The 24334-nt window shown below is 39.5% G+C and overlaps 7 protein-coding genes across 7 annotated transcripts; 5 read left to right on the forward strand and 2 right to left on the reverse strand.

Annotated features, from left to right (window-relative positions):
* Nucleotides 1–125: 125 nt before the first annotated feature.
* Nucleotides 126–913, reverse strand: BCR41DRAFT_363337 (hypothetical protein). The gene has a single exon (XM_022025873.1). It carries the CDS (start codon nucleotides 791–793, stop codon nucleotides 404–406), a length of 390 nt encoding a protein of 129 aa, XP_021876192.1. The 5' UTR covers nucleotides 794–913; the 3' UTR covers nucleotides 126–403.
* Nucleotides 914–1980: 1067 nt separating this feature from the next.
* Nucleotides 1981–3684, forward strand: BCR41DRAFT_209341 (hypothetical protein). Its single transcript, XM_022019946.1, has 3 exons — nucleotides 1981–2112; nucleotides 2340–3210; nucleotides 3443–3684. The coding sequence occupies exons 1-3, from the start codon at nucleotides 2077–2079 to the stop codon at nucleotides 3451–3453; spliced, it is 918 nt and encodes a 305-aa protein (XP_021876193.1). The 5' UTR covers nucleotides 1981–2076; the 3' UTR covers nucleotides 3454–3684.
* A 1560-nt stretch (nucleotides 3685–5244) lies between these two features.
* Nucleotides 5245–5708, reverse strand: BCR41DRAFT_401412 (hypothetical protein; the record flags this gene model as incomplete). The annotated part of the gene is made up of 2 exons (XM_022029217.1): nucleotides 5245–5282; nucleotides 5384–5708. 2 exons carry the CDS (start codon nucleotides 5706–5708, stop codon nucleotides 5245–5247), a joined length of 363 nt encoding a protein of 120 aa, XP_021876194.1.
* A 2771-nt stretch (nucleotides 5709–8479) lies between these two features.
* Nucleotides 8480–9748, forward strand: BCR41DRAFT_209366 (hypothetical protein). The gene is made up of 3 exons (XM_022019947.1): nucleotides 8480–9118; nucleotides 9498–9534; nucleotides 9634–9748. Exons 1-3 carry the CDS (start codon nucleotides 8731–8733, stop codon nucleotides 9671–9673), a joined length of 465 nt encoding a protein of 154 aa, XP_021876195.1. The 5' UTR covers nucleotides 8480–8730; the 3' UTR covers nucleotides 9674–9748.
* Nucleotides 9749–10039: 291 nt separating this feature from the next.
* BCR41DRAFT_363349 (hypothetical protein) lies at nucleotides 10040–11657 on the forward strand. The gene has a single exon (XM_022025874.1). It carries the CDS (start codon nucleotides 10083–10085, stop codon nucleotides 11526–11528), a length of 1446 nt encoding a protein of 481 aa, XP_021876196.1. The 5' UTR covers nucleotides 10040–10082; the 3' UTR covers nucleotides 11529–11657.
* Nucleotides 11658–12432: 775 nt separating this feature from the next.
* BCR41DRAFT_426183 (hypothetical protein) lies at nucleotides 12433–12797 on the forward strand (the record flags this gene model as incomplete). The annotated part of the gene is made up of 2 exons (XM_022030695.1): nucleotides 12433–12528; nucleotides 12634–12797. Exons 1-2 carry the CDS (start codon nucleotides 12471–12473, stop codon nucleotides 12795–12797), a joined length of 222 nt encoding a protein of 73 aa, XP_021876197.1. The 5' UTR covers nucleotides 12433–12470.
* A 1089-nt stretch (nucleotides 12798–13886) lies between these two features.
* Nucleotides 13887–14742, forward strand: BCR41DRAFT_363352 (hypothetical protein). Its single transcript, XM_022025875.1, has one exon. The coding sequence runs from the start codon at nucleotides 14046–14048 to the stop codon at nucleotides 14655–14657; it is 612 nt and encodes a 203-aa protein (XP_021876198.1). The 5' UTR covers nucleotides 13887–14045; the 3' UTR covers nucleotides 14658–14742.
* The last annotated feature ends 9592 nt before the right edge of the window (nucleotides 14743–24334 follow it).

Raw genomic sequence — 24334 nt, forward strand, 5'->3', positions numbered from 1 at the left:
TTTGACCAAGAGGAGAGGTCGGGCCTGATGATGAGGCCGGTTTTTGAGTAATGTAACCTGCATTGACTTGACCTGACGTGGAAGTTCCAGAACGGACTGATGAAACAGAGTTTTGTTTAGATGGTAGAGGATATTGTTGTTGTTGCTGATGTTGTTGTTGTTGTTGTTGTTGTTGTTGTTGTTGTTGTTGTTGTTGTTGTTGTTGTTGTTGTTGCTGATGAAAAGGATTCTGTGGCAAGTTGGCTCTGTTGGACAGATCAGGACGAGGAGGGATCCATGGTGCAGGATCTGTTCCCGAGCTTGGCTGAGAACCTGTCAGCCTTGCAGAGAGAGGATAAGAAGGTTCCTGAATTGTCTGCATGCGTGCGAGATCCCAAGGTCGATTGGGTTGGTTTGTTCTGTATTATCTAATGAATGCATTAAGATTAAGGGTGAATGTTTGAGCTTTCGAAAGGACTCTGGCTTTATTTCCGGGCACAAATTGACATTGATTCATTGGGGACGTGGGTACTAATGGATATAGGTGTATGGAGAAAAGACTGAAGAACTCCTTTACCCCCTTTCGATAGATGTGGAGTAGATGAAGAGGAGAGAGGAAGAAGAGGGCTATTTCAACACTGTCAGTGCTTAATGCGATTAATGAAAAGCAAAGAGCTGATAGGGAGTGTAATGGATGTGAAGGTAAAAGGGGATAGATAAATAGTTGGAGAAAGAATGGATATGAGAAAAAAGAATGGTACGGAATAAGTAAGAGGGTAAAGGAGACAAGAGGATTATCGTTACTCCTTTTCATCAAATCAGGCAGAGTCCCAAAGTCGGTAGGACAGTCTGGAGAGTTGAAAAGGTGAAGTCATGATGAGCAAGAGTGGAGAAAGGTGCTCTCATATATATGGACTAGTGGATTGGATGGAAGGACGAATGGAAAGAAGGAATCTGCATGAGGGTTTAGTCATGAGGATAATACCTTTTGGGAAGAGAGCACACACACACTCACACACGGACACCCAAAAGAAAGCCAAAGGTTTTGATTTTTTTTTTTTTTTTTGTGGGTGTGGATGAGGAGGATTTGATGGGAATGAGAATGAATGAATGAATGAAAGAATGAAAGAAAGGAAAGAAAGAAAAGAAAGAGGAAAGAGGAAAGAGGAGAATAGTGATAGAGACGGAGAAAGGGGAGAATCAGGATTGAAATGACAAATAGTGATAACAAAATAAGGAGAGAAGAAAAGGGTGTTGTCGAAAGGATAGGAGGGGGAAAAGATAGAAAGGATGAAGGATGGATAGAAAAGGATAAAAGGATAAAAGGATAAAGGAAGGAAGGAAGAAGAGGAAGAAGAGCAGGGAAAGGGAGAGGGAGAGGGGGAAAAGAAAGAAGAAAAAAAGGCTGATGAAATGGATAGCCACAGAGACAGCAAAAAAAACAAAGCAGAGCAGATGCTGGCGCAGATGCGATGCAGATACACACATTCACACAGATACAAAGATACAAAGGATACACAGATATTGACCATCAAATCGTCCAATTGCTCAAACGGAATGTGAAACGAGTAAGATGTGAATGCAAATGTAAATAAATCCAAATGGAGCAATGGACGGGCAAGGAGCGAAGGAGAGCATGTGGATGGTCTGATGTTGCTTTGCTGTGTGAGAATCCATCTGCCCTATCTTCCTTCCTCTCTTTTATTTTTTATTTTTTTTTATTCCTCTTCATCTCTCTTTGCATTAATCCTCCATTAATTTATTCTCTAATTCATTAATCTCTTCATCCTTCCTCATCTCTAAGCATCCATCTCCCTTCTGACCTTTACTCCTCTCTCACAAACACTCTTGCTCAGGCACATCAACTCTTTCTGTCTCACAAACACTCTGTCTCATCACTTCACTCATCCCTCTTTTTTTCTTTTTCTTTTTTTCTTTTTTTTTTTTTTTTTTCCACGCGTATCCTCCTTCTTCCTCCCTTTTTTTTTTTTTTTTTTTTTTTTTTTTTTTCCCTTTTACGCTACCTTTGCATACATCTGTCCACTTTCTCCGTTTCCCCCTTCGTAGTCTTGTCATATTAAACGGTGATCCACACTCATGAGTAACATTTCGCCACGGTGGTTCCATGCTGCTGTAAGCATAATTTTTTATTATTTTTAATTTATTATTATCATCATTTATTTACTTTTGCCTCTTTTCTTTTTTCTATTTCCTTGTATAAACAATCTTTTTTCGTTGACAAAGAAAGGAGTTATTCTCCCATCAAAACGATATGAATATGCTTTCCTAATTCCGTCCATCCTTCCTCTGATTGATTGATTGTTTTGTTTTGCTTTTGCTTTTTTTTTTTTTTGACCCAGGCTGCTACCAAGGCAACCATCTATTTCACAGGCGGAACGGCTCAAAGTAGTTCTGGGAAACAAACTTTTCTCGATGAAGCTCTTGCCTTAGATCTTACCCGTCCATGGACAATAGACGATCCCGCATTCACCCAACTGGATCCCATGCCAGCTCCACTCAGTGGTCATTCTATGAGCACTGTTCAGGGAACACCCCAGCTGCTCGTCGCCGGGGGTGAGTCCACAACAAAAGTCGCCCCTATCTTTGTTTATGAACCTTCAAAGGATGGCAGTGGCAGCTGGTCTGCACCGCCCTTGTCCGCCAACGAAACCGCTACCTTCCATCGACTCTTCCATGCCTCCACCAGCACAGGCAAGGACGGTGCCTTGCTCCAAGGTGGTTACCTAAACTCTGCCAAAAATGGCACCGTTGTCCCCACCTTGGTCACCCTCAAGGGAGCCAACAACTTCCGACCCATCTCGACCTCACCTGTCTCCCTTGCAACAAACGCGCCTTCACTAGCACGTCATACCATGACCCTGACCACCGGTGGACATGCAGTTATTTTAGGCGGTGTTGATTCACAAGGGATCGTCGCTAACCTATCTATAGCCTATGTTCTTGACACACAGACCACTCGGGGAGAATGGAAGGCAATATCTCTCCAAGGAACTCCTCCAGATCCTCGCATGTCCTTCACAACCGTCCTTGTCAACACAACGACTATGCTAGTCTACGGTGGTACCACAGACTTTAAAACTGCCCTTTCAACTCCTTTCTACCTTGACCTCCCCACCTGGACTTGGTCTTCTCCCACAGTCAAAGGGGATGCACCTCAGCGGTGGGGCCACACCGCCACGATGGCTGGAACATCCATGGTGGTAGCCTTTGGTAAGAAAAACATCATCATCTCCGAATTTTGTTGAGCCTTCCCCCTAGCATATTAGGATGTTCCATAATGTGAGCACATCTTTTTTAATGTGCTCATTTAATAAGAAAAATAGTAATGGAAATGGCGAAACTACATAACGTTACAATGATCTAACAACGACTAAAACAAAACAAAAAAAAACAAAAAAAAAAAAAAAAAAAAAAAATGCTTTTATTAGGTTCATCTTCACAGTCAGAGACTAATCACGTTGCTCTCTTTGACACGACCACCAATACCTGGACAAAACAATATAAACCCCTTGGGATGAATCGTCCATCGAATGACATCGAGACTGAAAAGGAAGGCCGCCTTGGGGTGGGTGCAGTTCTTGGTATTGCATTCTTGGTTACAGTTGCGATTGTGGGTGGAACGTTCTATCTGTTGGTCCATCGACGCAAGCGTCGGACCCGCAACACTCTGGCGAGGGAGAACATGGGTGATCAGAACGCTCGTACTGCGCTCAAGCGACAGGTGGCCAGTGCTAATTCAGGAATCTTGTCCCGCGCAGGGACCTTCTTGGGACTCAGTCCAAGGATCCCAGCGAGTTCAAAGAGGTACTCGGACATGCCCCTTTATTCAAATCCCATGGCGATCAGCTCACGGATGGCCCAACTGGGATATTCGCCTGTGAGTCTTGGCTATCCAGAGACGGTGATCCAGCATGGATGTGGACAGGTCTCTGTTTCGAGCTATATCTATCCAAAACAGGCCTGTGTAGAAACAGAAAAGGAGCCACAGGACGGACAAGAGACAATCATTGTCTACCATACCCTAACACAAGCTCAACAGGAAGCCCTCAAGTTAAGCAAACAACCACCCATCTCAATCAACAAAAACAAACTTTACCAGTTTGACTCGTAAAGAAAAAAAAAAAAAAAAAACGAGATTCTTTTTTTTTTTTTTTTTTTTATTTTCCCCTCTGTCAATCTAGACTGTGTATGTATAAAAATAAACAAAACAAACAAACAAACAAACAAACAAAGATTAAAAATATTCACAAGGACGACGACGCGATAAGCATACGCCGTGTGTATTTTTACCCGCCCAATAAAAACCCGTTCTGAGATACAAATGACAATAAACAGTTAATAGGGGGGGAGCAACTTCAAACAATTCAACGAGAAACATTACAGCCGTTGTTCTTCATCTTTGCTGTGTTGACAACAACTGCACCATTGCTTCTGTTCCTTGCGCACGCGAATCAAACTCATTCAATGTCGTGACAGTGATACGCATTAAACAAAAGTCTGTTTTATCTCAAAGACTTCAAACATTCCTGAAAAAGAATATTGGCTGGATGAGACAGTCCTCCTGTATCCTCCAAAGGCCAGAGGAAATGTTTATAGATTTCCTCGTTTATAGACTCCCGGATTCGTATTTTTCTGCATTTGTATTCAAACCCGATCGACAAACTCAAACATGACCTTGCGCGACAATCAAGGAAAGTTCACTAAACTAATCTGATGCTTCCTCTGCCGACGTGATAATGCATGCAGGAGTACCGTTCCTGATCAGAATGCCTGAATAAAGATGATATCTATCATGAATGCACCAAGAGGGTTGATTAAGTTTTGGAAGAGATCAGCCTTTGGTCTTCCTTCCTTCTTATTCCTTTCATCGCCCTTGGTCAATAAGCTGAAATTCATCGACATGGAGGGGAATGCTAATAATTAATGGTCTTTATCGAGTCCAAAAGGTTGCCTGATCATTGAATCGAAAAAAAATATTATAAATAACGGGGTTAAATTAATGTGATCATTAAACTCGTTCTTTGGAGGACTCGAATTTGGCGCCCCCCCAAAAACTTTCCCTGGATAGAAAAAACTGTAAGCAATCCTTAAAGCGACGATTATTGCTTGGATCAGAGATTCTGTGCATATTAATCCGTAGCGCCAAGTTGGATACCTTTGCCAAAGCCCCATATGAATATAAATGAAAGTGTACATATTCTCTGTTGCCCCTCCCCCCCCCCCCCCCCCCCCACTGTTCGATGCCTAATCGTATCTAGCGGGATTGGTTAGCATCCTGACTTCTTCGAATGGACAGGATTCAAAACAATAAAACTTGACTAAAAGTCTCGAGTCATGAGGAATATAATACCTTAGCAGCTTCCCAGACACCGGATCCCCCTACTCTTGCTATGTACGCCCATGTCAATGTAGTCGCCTAGACTGTCCTTATATTGATCTTGCTTAACCCTTGCAACCTTGAAGTCCCACATAAATTTAGGCACATGCTGGTTGTTGTTCTTAAAGATAGGTTGATGTTGTATAACAATGTGTAGTGACGCCTTAGACTTGGGTGATGAACTTAGGACTCGGCATTGATCCTCCGACACTGGGCATTCGGATGCATATTGGATACGTTGCTGAAGGAATTCCTCGAAAACTCGCTGCTCAAGCTGTAGGATCTTTTCTCGATTCTCGACAGGCGGTTTGAGAGAGGTTTGTAAACTCATAAAACGATCTCTTGCTATCGGGAGAAAGGCGAGAATTGTGGAGTAGATTCAAATGTTAGAATAATAAAATGTTAGAATAATAGATGTCAATGCAGGTGATGGAAACAAGAGATGATTGGTAAAAATGAGGCTAGTGATTTGGGTGTGTGTGTAGGGCCGATTAAAAAGCGCCATCCCGTTTGTCAAAAGGGTAAGTGGATAGTGATGGCTTCGTTCATAAAGGATGAACGATTGTAAAGAATACTCAATAGATATGGTATTTTCATTACAAGACAAAATTCCTTTCACTTGACTGACATTCGACTCTTTTCTTCATGCTTGAACCTCGGCGATCCTCCTGCATATGCGGTATTGATGTGAGTTTTTATGACACACTGTCCCGCATGTTTTAAATATCTAGGTGTTGCCTCAACATTCTGATCATTGTTGATAACGAGCTTCTGAATCTTAAGCTTGACCTGTATGTCGCCTGGGGCCATGAAACAGAGGAATGTGATATTGTCACTTTTCTCCGAGGTTTGATCGGTTTCACTTCAAGCAGGATCCAGTAATATTATCGAATATCTCCTTGAATGATGCTTGCTTGATCGGATGCTCCTCTGATGTGACCTGGAATGGCTTGTCGGGTTCCAACACAAAACTTATGGGTGGAAAGGTAGGAATAGACAATAGAAACAACTTGCCACTTGCTTGAGAAAATTCCGATAATGCAGCCGCTGTGGCAATCCGCTTGGTGTGCCCACTTCTCCTTGCTCAGGTTTACTGAATAGTGATATTTTAATTTATCTATTAGTGTGATATTACAAAATTGTGTCTGTGCCATTGTCATAAACAATGGCGAGTAAAAAGAAGTAAAAGAAACGATCGCTACTTTTTCCTTGGTTTCTTATCCCTGCTTGACCTATTGGACTTGTCGTCCTCTGCTTGAGTCGACTCACTTTTTCTTTTATTTGATCCGCTGGCTTTGCTCAAACTCTTCCTTATTTTCCATAACTTGAGCTTTATCGACAATTCTCTTTGATGTCTTCCTTGCCTGTGGTTCTTTGGGCTTGCTTCCTTCTCCCTCATCCTCCACAACTCGGATCAATTCTGACTTCTTGAGGGACTCCCTTGCACTTTCAAGGAAGTTCAACAAGCTAATATTGAGCACATCGTTTCTATTCGTTTGTCTTTGATGGCAGGGACTTCTTTGACTTTAGCTACTGAATAATCCCCCTGTTCGTGATAAGACAACATGATAAGGCAACATGATAAGTAAGGCCTAAACAACAGCAACAAGGATATGTCATTCGAGCAAAAGCCGAGAGAAGACGGTGATGAGAGGTGTTCCTTGATGCAATTATGGCAAGTTGTATTATGGGCATCCTTAATTCTTGACCTTATCGCCGATTTTTGGCTGTACGGAAACAGGATAATATTTACCCTCCGATTCCAGTACAAAGACGTTATCTGGTCCAGACGGGTTCTCTTTTGGAAACAAAAAAAAGCGAGATTAACTTGGTCATACATTTCAAACAAGTTAATTGCTGCTATAAATGCAATCGGCTCAACGATAATTGTAAACTCCTTCTTCCTTTGATTAACAACAATTCGAGCAAACGAAGCCTCGACCGGAACAGGCTCATTGTACTCCAATATCAAGTCTTTACTATATAGTAATCTATTCTTTATGGCTCGACCGAAGGCTTCTCTGATGTCGACACTGGTTTTAATTCCTGCATCCCCTTTGTTAATACGCTTCAAAATTCTAGATTACTCATGGCATAGGTTGCCAGATTCTTTATATCCTGGGTCAGTGAGCGACCACACCAGGTCCTTGATCTCTTGTTTCCAAAGGCCTGCATCGGCATGTCCAATGACGTTCTCTATTATAGTAATCATTGGACGGAGACGAGCACAGGACCAAGCATATAGCATCTCGATTGCTTGATCATTAAAATGGCCTCTCAGCTTTGATGCAGAGCTTAAGGAACTTTGTTTCTCCAAATATTGTACAAGTGTCTTGAAGTATGTCCGGACTTTTGCTTGATTATCCCAACTAGGAAACGATACTGCACTCTTGAACCTCGAGTCATCGAGAACTTCCCGATATTCCTTAAGCTTTACCAGTTCTCTTAACCCAAGCAGGATCATAAATACAAAAGCCTATCCCGCAAGGAACTATGCAAATTCGTGGTAAATCCTCTGATAAGCCCTCCAATTCATGAAAGAATGCTGATAATATTGGTTGCATAGTGTCGTCGTTATTAATGAACTGGTATTTAGCCTCCCCTCCCCATATCCTGCGCCTCGTTCAAAACAACCAAAAACATAGAGTTGCTTTGATGCCGCTCCGAAAGGGCCCTGATTAGATTGTCGAACCAATCTTGCAGGAGCTTGTCAAGGCAATTAAAGCCAACTCCACCAAGCAATTCTGCTACTTTTGTGAAGAGCGCTAGGAATAAACCTGTCCAGGATGGAACCGAGTTTCCTCAATGAACTTCTCCAAGGACCTGTGGACACACTTGCAATAGCATCCATTGGCTAGGCGTCATTCTACCTTTGAACAAGTAAAAAGGTGGATGTGCACACTTTCGATTGTGTGGTGAAAACAAGAGACGAATAGTGTTTGTGTATTTAAATAATACATGTTCTGTCACACTCGGGGCCAATTTAATCTTTAATCGCATGGCGTCTTGTGTAACAAGAAAAAAAAATTTCTCACACACAGCATAGCCCAACCTTGAAATAAAGAAACAAATTTATCAATTGTCGCTCCTTTCTTTAACTTGCTCCACTTTATTTTTGCACTTTCCTCTTTTCACTTTTTTCTTACATATCTTCTCCTCTTCCTTTTTCATTTATTCCAAGCCTTCATTCATTTTTTTTTTCTTTTTTTCTTTTCCTCCCTCAACATCATCTCTAGACAATTTTGAACCGTCCTGCTACTGAATTATCATCATTTAACATTTTTATCAACCTTTTCCTATTTTCTGTCCTCCGTCCATTTACGCCCTTGTTTTTAAACAGTTTTGAAATCACAATGGGAAGTGGAACAACAACACCAAATGGTCCATCTAGACGTGGTTCGATTGAAAGAGAAAGAGAGGTTGAGAAAGAGCCAACCAACCTAAAGATTTATTGTATTGTTGATGGAGAAGCAGCGCCTTTTTCTGTAAACATTCTTTCCAATCGTTCAGTTGATGAACTCAAGCAAGCCATCATGGCAGAGAACCCTAACACTTTCAAGTTTGTTGATGCAAAGGACCTTACTCTCAAGCTCATCCCCGGCGGCACAACGAAGAAAGGATTGGAAACATTATCGCAAGAATTGCTTGTAGCGCTCGATGAACTTGAAGAACTCAGCACTTATTTTCCAAAAGGTGCAGCAAAAGGTCGCATTCACATCATTGTCAAGCTGCCGCCGCCAGGTATGTATTTAGCTCTTGATGGACTGATGGTTATATTTTCAATTGAGGAAGCTTATTTTCTGTCCCAGCACGGTCACGTGTATCCCTCGCTTTTTTATGTTGTTGAGATGAATTTGAAAAGTCGCCCCCGTGGTGCGTGCGCATGCTCTGACTCTCACTGTTGTCTGAGAACATAGTTTTCATTTTTATTTTTATTTTTATTTGACCTTTTACATTGATGCATTTGTTAGTTTTTCTGATTGAATCTGTTTCGCGTTTCGCACACATGCTCTGACTCTCCATTAGCTGGCGTTTATATCTCATTGACAGCAATATATTCTTTGATCTGATCAAAATGCTAACATTTCTGCCATTGCTGCGCTCTCTTATCTTTCTAGAGACATCGGGACAGATTCTCAAGAGAAAAATGGACGAAGGTAATAATTTGTTTTTTGCTGTATAAATAGATTGACTTGATGACTGGCTATATGTTATGGTACTAACCAACTGTGTATGTGTACGATGATCATAATTAGATCCACAGTATATTTCACCTTCAAAGAAGATACGCATTGAGGAAGGGTGGAGAGAATACAGGGCTTCTGATGGCAAAATGGTCACGTTACCACCCTCTTGGATCGCAATGCTAGAGGATTCTAGATACCTTCCAAAACCACGTAATGAGTTTGAACATCTCAAAGACGATCTGAAGGCTGGTAGTTGGGTCGATATACCATCCCTGGGTCAAGTCCCAAAGGGTTATAGAGTCTCTGAAATTCTCGTCACGCACCAAATGCTGGAGCTTTGGAACGAGATGGAAGAAGAACAAAGGTGCGTATACAGACGAGTCTTGTCTGGTCCAATGGGTATTGGCAAGAGCTTTCTCTCCTATTTTTTGACAGCAAGAGCATATGCTGAAGGATGGCTTACCCTCTACATATCAGATGCGGGTACTTTGGATACTAGTGAGAAAGCGGACTCATATATGGAAGTGATCGAGCGTTTCCTTGTGATGAACAAGGATGTTTTAACTGCTGCCGAACTGGAGACGCTTGTATCCGGCTATGGTGTTCAAGGTGGCATATGGAATACTGCTATCATACGCGTTTTTAACATGCTCATGCAGAAGGAACGGAAGACTCTAACTATTATTGACGAACATGGGAAACTCTTCAGATTCGACAAACCAGTACCAGAAAAATTTAAATCTTTAAAACCTCTGATGGACCTTTCCAGTTGGACTGAAGACTTGGCTGGATCTCGTTTGATTCTCACTGGCACAGCGCATGCAAAATTCGAATTGGAGATCATGGAATCGAGCTTTAAGGAGGACTTTAAAACAGTGGTATTCGTGGGACCTTTGTTGGATGACGCTTTCAAGAATCTGTTGAAGCATACTCCCAATCTCCAATCCACGGACTACGAGGATATACGGAGTATCACGAACCTTGTACCACGAGAGCTGATGAACTTGTCAACCTATATTGAAGAGAATCCAGAGTTACCCATTAAGGAGGCATTCGAGAAGTTTGAAGACTGCCGAAGGTTGGATTTTTCTCACAACATCCAGAACTACTACAAAAGCATCGAAAAATCCGAGACGACCCGTACAAATTTTTATAATGGCCTTGCCTCGGCGTTCTTACATGGTTCTGTCGAAGGAGAGTTCAAGTGGGATTTCATAGATCTGGGTCTTTTGTTCCGTCTAAGGAGAGATGGAGTAATTTTATTCCGCCCTTTATGCAATACAGCCTTCAGAGCACTTTTGGATCAGTTCAAGACAATGGGAATGCCAGAAGATCTAAAGAATCGGCTCAAGGCTAATCGGTTCAGTGGAAATGAATTTGAGCAAGCAATTTTTCATGCATTTATTTGCACTAGTATTAGGCCAATAGTGCTCCCTACAACGAACCTCGTTGGTGATCCTAAGGGCTCGATCGTGTTGGACTTCGATGACTACCGAGTTATAAGCAGGCAACGACATTCTCTTGGCCCGGGAAAAGATAAATTCTTGGCCCGTGGCTATCCAGGATATCCTCGATTTGACTTTATGGTTGGACCAATATTCATCCAGGTGTCTGTCAGCGAGTTTGGAGTGCATAACAGAGATTCAAGTGATTTAAGGAAAGCATTTAAGCGACCGTACAAGACACCCAAAGTGGTGTATAATGATAGGAATCAGATTGAGTGTTACTTGGATGAAATGTATGGTGGAAAGCATAGAGCTGATTTTGGAAAGGATGGATTTATTGTCACCAAAAAAGACCCGACAACAGGTATTGATGAAGTTGTTCCTGGATTCCGAATCGTCTACATTTGTGGTAGAGATATTAACCTAGGGAATCACCGCCAGCTCGTTACAGAGTTGCCAGATGTAGAACATGTAAGCTTCAACGACCTCAAAAGCCTATTCTTTGCAAACATTGTTTGATAGTGTTGGATAGTGTTATCAATAAAGGAAGCTTCTACTCCATTCATCTTCTAACTTTAAGCGTCATCCTATCAAAGGGTGCCGCGTCGGGTTGTAGATGAGATGAGAGACCAGATTGAGATAAATACGCAGATGCGGCTTGACGACTTTAGATCTGTTTATATTTATGGGACTTTTAGATCGCCCAAATCATTCTAGAATAGCCAAAAATATCCAGTCTTGCTATTTGTAGAGAATTATTCAGAGGGCGGTAGTAGGCATAGTGGTAAATGGTGCTTAATTGTTAAATGCACAGTTTGATCTGTAAAAAGAATTTGTAAAGTCGCCTCCATGGTGCGTGCGTATACTCTGACTCTCACTGTCCTCTCGCGAGGCTTTTTGCTTGAGCTTATTTCGGCTCCCCACTGCTCTATCGCATACAAGTACTTTTATCAAAGCCTCCTATCTAACTATCCTCTTGTTAGTTTATTGCGTGGATTTTAAATAGCCCCAAGAAGTCCCAAAGGAGCCTAGAAGACACAGAAGACGAAGATTTAGAAAGTGAGTTTATTCCATTCATAGTTTTGATGATTCTTGAGAAAATTTATTTATTCCATACTCACGCCAGTCTCGCTATTCTTATATGCTCAAAGAGCACCTTACGAAGCGCTGTCGTTCCTTGAAGCGATATATTGCAGTCGATGGCGAACTCGTAGTTTTACCCCAACATATACTGAATTTGAGCGAAAATAACAAGTATGCACCAGAACCCCGCGCCGAGTTCCAATCGCTTTTGATGGTGCAGGCTGGGAATCGAATTACTTCAATGGATCTTGGTCAGAACCCAATATTCTTTGCGAGAGGCTATCAAGGTCGCGAGTTTTTTTATGTCTGAATAGATGATGAAGCTATGGAATGAACTCGAGAACAGTGAGTCGTCTGTCAAGAAATGTTTACGGTCCAATGGGCGTCGGCAAATCATACATTTCATGGTTCCTTGCGGCCAAGGCATATGCACATGGTTGGCCAGTGCTTTATATTGCGGATGCTAATCAACTTAACAATTGTGACACTAATACTGACGCATCACGACTGATCTGTCAACTCTTCTTATCCATCAACAAAGATACTTTGACAGCCTCAGAGCTCGAGGAAATGGTCGAAATTGAAACATCGGAAAATCTTTTTGTGAGTAGCGCCAGCAGTATCTTGGGTGACCTACTCCAGTCAAGAAGTCAGAAGGCATTATTTGTCGTGGATGAGCATGGTGCATTATTTCCAGAAAAATAGTAAGTCTGCGCCCGACAGGTTCCCAGTTTTATGGCCTCTAAAGACTTTCAACTCTTGGAACAATTCAAATAATGCGAGAGTAGTGTTTAGCAGTACGGTAAGATTTGCAAAGCTCATTCTCAGAGACGCACCACACTATGTCGAGTATGTTGGTCCACTGTCGCCTGATATTTTCAATAAGCTACTGGATGTGATCATAAATAAGGTCCACCCAACAGCCCGCCAACAATTGAATGAGCTACGAGGCGAGATTCAAAAAGCCACCGGATGTGTGCCACGGGAATTCAATATTTTTTTTTGGCGAAGACATTGAAGGCATTGAGCTCGCGGCTAATGGGATTAAGCAACGACTAAAGGATTATGAGGAGGATCGCAAAGAACAATTCTTGGAGACTTTGAAGAACTGTTATAGTAAAATTGAACCGATATTCCAACCAATTACTCGTCAAGCTCTAGGAAATAAAATCGGCAAAGGCACTGTTAAGGATCTTCTTCGCTCTCAACAGGGATATCTTGACGGCATCTGATCTGGAAAGTCTCCTCGACGCTTCTGAAGTTATAGATTGCTCAATTGCGGCTGGTCGCGCATTATTCGACCTATTCAAACAGAAGGAGCGCAAAACACTATTCATTATCGACGAACATGGAAAGTTATTCCAAAAAGAGCCGTACGTGCCAGATAAATACCTGTTCTTGAACCATCTAAAGGATCTCACTCGATGGGAAGCTGAATCCAAAGGATCTAGAGCGATATTTACAGGAACAGCCCATGCCAAATATGAATTGGAGATTATGCCAGGCAGTCTTCGAAATACCTTATTGTACTTTGTTGGCCCACTATCCGAGACAGTGTTTTCAAAATGGTTGGAGGTCCACCTGAACCAACCCGATATTGTCCAGGATATAATGAGGATTACAAACCGTGTGCCACGAGAGTTTATGTTCCTCATCCGGTCAATTGAGGAAAGACCACTCACAAGAAATAGCATTGATTCGTATGTAACTGAGAGAACAGGCGAGTTTCACACTGTAGTTTGGACGTACTACAGATCTTGCAGCGATGAATCGAAGAAGAAGTTCGCTAAAAGCCTTGCAACAGTCTTCCTTGGCAACAACTCGCAGAGTAGTGATTTTGAATGGGATTTCCGTGACCTAGGGCTTATCTATCGTCTCAACAAGAACCGCGGAGCCATAAACTATGTCTTGTGCCTCCCAGCGCAGAAAGCACTCTTTCAGGCGTTTACAAATATGCCTCATCATGAGCATATCCTGAGGGGAGTTATTCTTGGAGAGATGAGTGGAGATGATTTCGAGTTGGCACTGCTAGTCCGGCTTTTGACTTTAACCAAGCCAATCGTTCTCAAAGCAACAAACCTTATCGGCGTGAATCCAACGGAGATTATAATGGACTTTAAGGATCATGGGACAATCCATCAAGGCATGACTTCTCTTGGACGTGGCTATGGACATGTACTGAGCCATTGTCATTCGACTTATCCTCGCTTTGATTTCATACTCGACACAATGTTTATCCAGGTGCCCATAAGTAATTTCCAAGAACACGAGAAGAAACAAATTAAGCAAATCCAGAACGCTTTTGATAAGAGAGGTCCCGACGGCAGAAATCAGATTGAAAGCTATTTGGACGAAGTATTTGGTGGTAATCATTCCGCCATAATTGACGATGGGCATTTTGTTGTCAAAAAGGATGGAGAGCCAGTAACTGGATTTAAAATAGTTTACATGCGTGGTTCCCCTGGTGCAGCAAACCACACTGGATTAATCAAGGATTACAAAGATCTTCTTCATGTCAGCTTCGACGAGCTCAAAGAGAAACTTTTTAAAAATATCCCAACTTAGAATTTTCGTCACAGTATACAGTAATACATAATATATATAGTTCTTAATCCTATAAAAAGGCTTGTCATAGAAATTTAATAACACGCTAAAATATTAACTGGGGCGACTTTGGATTTAAAGAATTTGAAAAGTCGCCCCCATGGTCCGTGCGCGTCACAGAGAGGTCACTCGCTTGTTAAGGCGACTGTTCGATGCTTGTTGGTTTTCCAAATCTGCTTTGATTGCACCATAATTTAGCGGAACTGATTAGCATCCCCTGAATAGCTGCCATCCAAAGGGATTAACTTCGAATGGACAGGATTTACTGTGTTGTTCAAAACAATAAAACTTGACTGAAAGTCTGCTAATCCTCAAACTATGAGGCAAATAATGCCTCTGAACGCTTCAATAGGATTATGGCGAGCTTTTGGGGTGCAGAAAAGACAAGATTGTCTCTTTTGAGCAATGAAGGATATAGGATTTGTTCCTTGGAGGCAAACTTTTTTAAAACCACGCTTGTTGCTAGTAAAAACACAAATGGTTCCCGTTTTCCGCATACTTTCAGCGCTTCCACAATCCAAGGGCTGTGATGTAGCCATTAAATGTTACATGTTTGTCGAAGCATTGGCACATCCCTTGCAAAAGTTCAGATGTATGCTAGGAATATTGTTTAAGGGACGTAGAGTAGTCTGGCAGTGTTCAGGTGTTTAAAGTATCAGATGGGTTCACTAGGCTCGTCACCAGCCTGAGGACGAAGTTCATGTGCACATGCACGTGCTGGAAGCCAAATGTGGCTTGCTCTTCTCTCTCACAGGCTGAGACTTGACATTTTGGCTTAAAAAAATTTCTGAAGTCGAAAACACCGCAGGAAAGGCTCTTTTTTTTGTCATTTTTTTTTTAAGCAAAGTTTGCAGATCACAAGAAAATGGCCTACATGTGAAGCATGCTATTGTTTTTCTTGCTCTCATTTCACAACCTCATTTATTCATTACGAAATCTACCTCCCATCATTCTCATCTTAAAAAAAAAAAAAAAAAAAAAAAAGCTCCCTGTGGTGTAAATGACTTGGAAATAAAAAAAAAATAAAAAAAGAGCTTTCCTGTGGTGTGTTCGACTTAGAAATTTTTTAGACCTCCCCCCATTTGATTTTTGGGAACGGGTCCTTTCCGATTCCTGGACCATCAGTGCTTACAATTATATGGAAGCCCACTTTCGACTTTTTGATCCGCGATGGTTATTGTAAGCGTTACTTAAATTTAAATCGACAGCCTTATCAAAAAAAATAAAATAAAATAAACGCATTTTTTTTTTTTTTTTTTTTTCAACGGCACAATTCCTTTCTGAATGAAAGGGGAGATAAGAGTTTCAAATAGAGAATATTGTTCAGTTAAAGAGGATTGAATGTGGCTCTTCTTCCTTCACTTTCTCTCTCTCTCTCTCTCTGAAGAAAAGATGAAGAACTATGTAGCTCATTGTTACTGAATTTGTTCCCTTATGTTTAATGGAACACATCACAAGAATCATGACATTAGCAGAAAGAAAGAAAGAAAGAAAGAAAGAAAAACATGTGACTCTTGCGCACGGACCAGGGACGCAACTTGAAACCCAACTTTGTGGTACCTCCCGGGAATTAATCCACTCAAGGTGCTCATTCAGCTATGGCTCATTAATTTGGTCGGCTCTCTGGAGAAGAAACAAGTCAAATAGGGAGGGTTGGCAATTAGAGAAAGTAGCGTTTTTGTAAAAAAAGAAAAAAAAAAAAAAAAAAAAAAAAAAATCAAAAAAAGGGTTGTTCATGTCTTTAGATGTCACAGTTACTCCAAAGTCATTGTTCTGCCTCACAGTTCTTTTCCTTAGCCAATGGATACATATACAATGTCTAGGTGGGTTCCATTCATCTAATTGTCTATTGGTGCTTCCGCATCCTCCTCGTCACCTTCACATCCTTGCATTGCCTCATCACCTCAGCCTTCCTGAGTTCTCCTCGCAGATCAACCCCCCTATAATATATAATATATATTGCTTGACATTTTTGAGTCTCATTGTAAGTTTGCGATGCACATGATCTGTCCCAGTCTTGTATTTTTTTTTGTCTCTTGAACTGCTCAATCCTGTCATTGAAGATCCTACTATTTTGGTATCCACGCCGATCCGCGGCATCTTAACGTCTCTATACTTGGAGGTATTTATCACTAATAATACCTCGATCGATCGAACTTGGTGAATCGTTTCACAAATCCAGGCCTTCAAGTCACACACACACAATCATTACCTATATCAAATCCATGATCACCAACAGATTGACAAGGAGCACGAAAAGCTGGGCTGGTCCCCTTGTGAACTGCTTATTCAGCATTTCTTTGTAGAAGAGTCCAAAGAGTCTAAAGAAGTGTCTAAAGAAACAAACAGCATAATCAATCACCTTTGCAGATTTTCAAAATAAAACAAGTGGATAAATAATTGCTCCTATGAGTCCTCTCTTAATATCGCTGTTTGATTGATAAAAAGATCTAAACGAATGTGTTTCAATACAATTGAATCAAACTGGTTCGCCACAATCCGGTCGGGCAAGGTTCTTTCGTTCTCCAATGTTTATATCCAACTTCTTTCCTTTCAATGCCTTTATCAGGAACAGGTCACTAGCAGCAGCAAAGTCACCAAGGGCTTTCAATCTTTTTGTATGGATGGCCTTCTTGAGATGGCCGATAGTCTTGTGGGGGGGTTGATGTCCACTAGGAATGCGACAGACTCTCTATCGGGAATGCAAGTAAGCGAAATTTCGTCCGACATTGAGACAAATAAGTGAGTTGGCTGGTGAGGAAGGAGAAAGGACTGATCGAATACAGTCGTATGGGGGTGTTTCAAAAGGAGGGAAGGAAGAAAGGAAAAGAGGTAAAGAGAGTGATAAAAGCTAAAGGGTAAGTAAGGTAATGGTAATGTGGAGGAAACTAATGAAGAGAGAATAAATAAAAAGGAGCTGTGCCGACCGATCTGCTCCTTTGATATTGGTTACATAATCCCCCTTTTTAGAAAGTGTCAGACGTAAACGGTCATAAAAATTTACGTATAAGAAATGGCTGGTGGCAAAAGGCATGTAGCAGTGACTGAAATGAATATCATGCTTTTTTTTTTTTTTTTATAAGTCAAGAGCGCGTTTCATGAAAAATTAGACTACTCGAAACAAGCCCACGATGCCGCGAGAGCTGGGATGTAAGGCGCTCTTTAATGTCTACAGTGGTAACTGCGATATAAAAAACTGATTGGGGACCATCATTTGTTCAACAATATATGGAAGTGCAATGGATCCAAGGAGGTTTCTGATACACAAGCCTCAAGGGAAAGCCTTGATGAAATTCGGACCATAAGATCGTTTGGGATCACAAGGTAATTTGTTGAGCGTGGATTTGTGTGGGTAGACTCTTGGTGAAATCAATTGAGATAATAAGATGTTTCTTTCAGAAGCTAAACATGGAGCTGGCTACCTTATTGTTATGTCTTTGTAATGTTGAAGGCTCTTAATCAATCACTTCTTAGAACTAAGGAAGTGTCTGTTTCCCCTTGTGGCCTCCTTTTCACGCCAAGCCTGGTTATGGCAGTATTTCGAACGTCCTCATGGACACCATCAAAAATGCTCTTATTGGAGCGAGCATTGGATTGACGTCGATGATCCAAGGAATAGGAGGAGATCTACCCTGTCTGATGTCTTTCGGGGAGCAAAAGGAGATCTTAGTCTACTTCAATCCAAGGTACGCTTGCAAAACACTAGATGTCCATGCTAAGGAAGGGAAAAAAAGCTACTAGTCAATACTAGCTATGATGCGGGACCCAAATCGACTGTTTTGTGCAGTAATTCTGACCTATGCTTTTCTCGATACAAGCTCGATACCTGGTGTCACCACAAAGGCATCCAAGCTGCTGTACTGAAACAATAGGCTTCCTTAGCGGGGTATCTCGCTATGCTCAACCGCAGGGATGTTATGATTGTCGAGATCAACAGTAAGTTTAAACTGAAATGTATAACGGTTCAGCGTCTAGCCGATTCCCAGATGCGCGACCGCCTTAGTCCAATGCAATGACATCATCGTGCTGTCTGAAATAGTAAGAATTGGGGATCTTTGGACGTTTTTTTGCCATGTGCACACAGATACAACGGGCACCACAGGGTAGAATACAACCGATGATGAGTGTAATAATTTGAAAATCCTGCTAACTGGAACATTAATCTGCACACTCTTCCAAGGTCGATTGCAGTTAAAGGCCGTGTTTGAACAAGGCAGACAACGCGCGTTGCACAGAAACTTGGCTCCTAAATACGCCTATAAGTGTCATTCATGAGTTACAACGGGCCTTAGTAACTTAGTAATGCTTTTTTACCTTTTTATTTAACAATAGTCTCACTCTCGTTACTTGTTATGGGTTCTGGAATATTTCACAACCTTAAGCCTTGAGACTTTGCTATGGTAGTCTCTTGCATTGATAGGAAAAATCGACACTATTTTACAGACTGCACGATAAAACAAACAAGTAAAGGATTTTTTTCAATATAATCTTTTATTTTTTTTATTTTTTTTATTTTTTTTATTTTTTTTTAATGTAAATATGGGATTTGGGGGGGGGCCACGCGCTATGCACTATTAGGCTTAATTACCTCTACTTTTTTAGGAGCTATAAATATATATTTTAATAATATATAAACAAGTAACTGAAATTAACGGTAATAAATAGATGACTATAGTAATAGTAATATTATTAAAATAATAACAGTAATAATAATATAATAATAATAATAATAAAACTGCTGTGCATTAATCAGGCTATTCATCTATTCCGTAGCAGTTAACATGCAGTAAGCTACTTTTCCCCTCTTTTAAAATAAAATATATAATGTATAGTATATATATATATATATATAAATATAAAAGGTTCAGTACGAATCTTTCCTTAAAGGCAGAGGAAGAGGATCTTCTACTCTCCGTAAAGAAAAAAAACCCTTAGACTTTTTATTATTATCATATTTATACCTTTTTTATTTATTTATTTTTTTTTTCCTTTCTTTTGTTCTAAAATGACGACTACATAAAGGTAAAAGGTTAAATATACTGTTTATGTGTACAAATATAGAGGATAAGACATTATAAAGGACCCAAATGACGCCCTTTTTCAACTCTCAGGCTCAAAAAAAAAGTAGTTGAGCTTCCTCCTCAACTCTTACGTAAATTCTGAAGGCTGGCTGAGAAACAAAAGAAAAAAAAAAAAAAAAAAAAAAAAACGGAGCCTCACTCAGCTGGGTCGTACAAAGAAAAATAATTAAGCGAATGAAGATGGGCGGGGGTTGGGGGAGGGGGGGAAGGGGAGGGAAGGAAAAGGAAGGTAGGAGAAGAAACATGCATGATCAGTTTCGATCTTTTTTTTTTTTTTTTTTTTTTTTTTTTTCTTAAAAAAATAAAAAACATAACGTTCATGTAACAAGAGAAGGATGAGTGGAAGCATCCATAATAGAAATCAATAATAATAATAATAACAACAACAACGATAACAATATTTGTATATATATACCGCTACTAACTAATAATAATAATAAAGGGCAGCCGAACAGACGTCCATCCTCATCGAGGAATGAAAAAGCCCAATCCTTTTTTAGTTATCCCCTGCAACCATCTGCAAATGAAAAAAAAAAGGGGGAGAGGGGGGGGGGGAAGGAAGATGGGGCGTGGAGGAGGGAGATGTGTATTGCACTTGCGCTTGTACATGGCTGCACATTCATCAATGTATTAAATATAAGGCAGATGGACAGAAACAAAGCAATGAAATGAGTGTGAGTGTAAAAAAAAGTGATGAGGACCTTGATGGAAGACCATCTCGTCCCGATTTTTACTGCAGTAACTTCTTTTCCGACTCTTCTTTGTTATTGGTTATTTTTGATACTTGATCGCATAATCCACACGGACAGGTGCTTTTCATTCATGCAGTGTGTACATGTGCATGTACGGTATAAATGTGTTCATGTTCATGTTCATGTATATATACTGTAACATGTATTATTGGATTATATTTATTGTAAGGTGTAATAAGAGTTTGTCTGAGTTGGTTTATGGTATTTAGAAACTGAATGTGCGTGCGTACGTGCATTTGAATGTAATTTCCCATTGGGCTCAACAATTTTTTTTTTTTTTTTTTTTACAATAACGACTAACATCCATAATCAACAAATCAAGCAAGAAAGCAAGCAAAGAAAAAAAAGGAACCAAAGATCACCTAAAAGAAATCGCGTGCAGGAAAAGAAACCCACATACCAATCAGTTAAACTGTACTTTTTCTTTCAAATGATAATAAACCTCCTACTCTTCCTCCAGATTACCGAATACCACTATTAATTTTCTCCGACGAGATTTGAAGAAGTAGGAAACAAGGAGAAAGTCAAGGAGCATGGAAGGAGTAAGAAAGAACAAGGAGGGGAGGGGAAGGAGGCAAAGACTTTTTTTTTTTTTTTTTTTTTCCCCTTCCCCACTACCCCTGCCTACCATTACCTCCTTGAATATTCATGATTAATAAATAGACATATGCTTTTTTGTTTCCTTTCTGTGTTTCTGACGCTCTTTTTTTTTTTTTTTTTTTTTTTTACATTCTCTCCTCCAATTAGATAATAATTATCTCTCATAGAAGGTATATGTGTATTTGCGAAGGGAAAAAAAAAAAAAAAAAGCTCTCTCTTCTTCAAGTAGTTCCCAAAGAGTCCAAATGACGGTACACGTACACGTATAAAAGCACTTAAGCCTAGGACTATATAAACATAAAGATATTCTATAGACAAGAATGTCCATAGATGAATAGAGGAATAAGCATATATAAGCTTATGATGAATGATAGATAGAGTCCAAGAAATGTGCAATATCCCCTGTTTCTTTAAAGTTCTCTAGGGAAAAAGGAACCCCTATTCGACTCTTTTCATTGACTGTTGCCCTCTTTTTTTTTTTTTTTTTTTTTTTTCTTTTGAGTTCAGACTTTATTTTCTTTCAAAGGTCCCACCCCCCATCACCATATGGACCCCTAAAAAAAAAAAAAAAAACCGCCCCCCTCCCCCAGAAAAAGGCTTTTTTTTTTCCTTGTAAAATCTCTTTAGTAAAAAAGAAAAAAAGAGAATCAAAGAGAGCCTCCTCCCTGTCCATCTTTTATTAACCTTAACCAAAAAAGGTTTGTTAGGCCCAAGTGTTGTTGTTGTTGTTGTTGTTTTTTTTTTTTTTTTTTTTTTTTTTTTTTTACCAATGTCCTAAAATGCCATAATCCTGTAAACCCTACATATTCATGTACAATGCAAACAACAACAACAACAATAAAAGATAAAAAAAAAAAAAAAAAAAAAGATTCAACAAAGCCAAAGGAACAAGATCTGGACTTGTTGGTTTTTTTTTTTAACGGAACAGATTCAGTATGACTGAAAGTTCTGAAACCTAATACTACTTTTTATTGTTGTTGTTGTTGTTTTTTTTTTTTTGCGCAAAAAGTAAAGGCAAAGGGAACCTTGGGGTGTTTAAGATGCCTTCAGCATTATAGATATACATATAAAGATATACATGTATGGTCTTTAATATAGACATGTAAACATTTGATTTGTAACCTTCGTAACCTTTGTAACCCATTGTAACTCATTGTAACCATACACAAATTAGTCAGAACTAATGAATTCGGGGGCGGGGGAAGGAAGGCGGGGGGAGGAGGAGGGGGGAAGGGAAAGGGGGAATTTGCAGGGTGGCGACGCATGATAAAGTTGGATGTATATATTTATATACATGTATATAAAAAAAAAAAAAAAAAAAAGTGATGCAAGGGCGTTGCCCATTCCCATCTTTTTTTTTTTTTTTTTTGAGGTGAACGTTTAAAACAATAAGACAAAGACGTTTATAGATCGGAAAGATGTATAACTAGCATATGTAGCATATCCTATATACCTCTTCAGTCACTCCCAAGTCGGGGATCTTCCTTCTCCCTATTTTTTTTTTTTAAAAAAAAAAAAAAAAAAAAAGCAAGAGGTCGGGGCGCAATATTTCTTTTCATTAGAACCACGCTATTTTCATCAATGCGCCATTTTATCCGCGATAGGACCCTATCCTCCTTTTCTTCTTTCTTTCTCTCTCTCTCTCTCTCTCTCTCTCTCTCTCTCTCTCTTCCCCCTATTTTTTTTTTTTTTCTTCGTCATTTTGTTCTTTTTCATGGGCCTATTTTGTGGTCAGTGAACCCCATTGTTGGTGTCCAATTGAATTTGACACAAAAAAACAAAAAGAGGTGGATGGATAATTAATGACAATAATGATGACAATGATTGACAACAAGTCAACAAGTCCAACGTGGCGATTTGTATGTGTATATTAAATATTATGTTTTATATATATTTATAATATATATAATAATGTTTTATAACACATTATATTATATTGTATATATATATGTATATATATAAATATACGTGTATATATAAGTTGTCTTACCACATTCTAGGGCCAATTGTTTATTAGTTTTATTTTATTTTATTTTATTTTATTTTATTTCGTGTTTTTTGTTATTCTTTGTTCCCGCTTGTTTTTATTTATTACTATTACTTCCTTTATCTATATCTCTTATTTTATTCCCGCTTATTACATGTCCCTATATATACTTTAACCCTTGAGATTTATATATATATATAAATATATATTTTTTTATTTAGAAAATTCCTTTCATAAAAAACATATCTATAACACTATGGTAAGAAAGAGAACACAGGTCAGGATAGGGAGAGGTAAAAAGGAAAAATAAGAAATAAAGAGACAGAGACAGAGACAGAGAGAGAGAGAGAGAAGAGAGAGAGAGAGAGAAAGAGATGGAGAGGAGGCGAAACGCGTGTAAATTTTTTTTTTTTTTACTGCAGTAATGTATAGATTTATTTTCGTTACCTTTTCCCTGCAATGTGTCAACTCCGTTTACTCCTCACTTTTTAATCAGATCGTAGATAACCTTGGTCGAGTTTTGAATTTTTTTTTTTTTTTGATTTTTGCGGTTTCAATCACGGAATGAACAAACTAGCAAGGACATCCTTGGTACCCCTCCTTCAAAAAAAGATGCCTGGATGTGGTTGTTATTTAATAGAGAGAGAGAGAGAGATAAATTCTTCCTCCTATTGATTCTACCGAATATCAACAATTTTTTGTTTTTTTTTTTCTTTTTATTTATCCTTTTATTTCTCTGGATTAATATAATCGCGCTTCAAGGAGAAAATGGAGGAGGTGGCGGAGAAAAAATAAAAAATAAAAAAATATAGAGAGAGAGAGAGAGAGAGAGAAAGAAAGGAAATAATCAATATTGATCATTCCGCAATACAAGTTGAGGGATCGTTATCATTGTCATTGGCATCTTGTCCTGACAGGGTTGCCGATCTTTTTTAAACATAAAGATAAAAATAAAGTAAAAGGTGAAAAAGGTAAACTAAAAAGTAAAAAATAAAAATACCAGCAAAAGAGAGTTGGATAAACACAAAGCATATATATTATGTTAGGCAGACTAGCCGATCTTCTTTTAAAATTATCCTACGGTATACAGTATATAAAAAAAAAGAAAAAAGAAAAGGAATGGGAGAAAAGTGCTGACCAAACGAAAATCAACAATTACATGGATGAATGAATAACAAAAAGACAAGCGGACGAAATTTTTGTTTGTCCATTTTGGAG

This window comes from Lobosporangium transversale, assembly GCF_002105155.1.
Source record: "Lobosporangium transversale strain NRRL 3116 chromosome Unknown BCR41scaffold_62, whole genome shotgun sequence".
NCBI classification, from domain to species: Eukaryota; Fungi; Mortierellomycota; class Mortierellomycetes; order Mortierellales; family Mortierellaceae; genus Lobosporangium; species Lobosporangium transversale.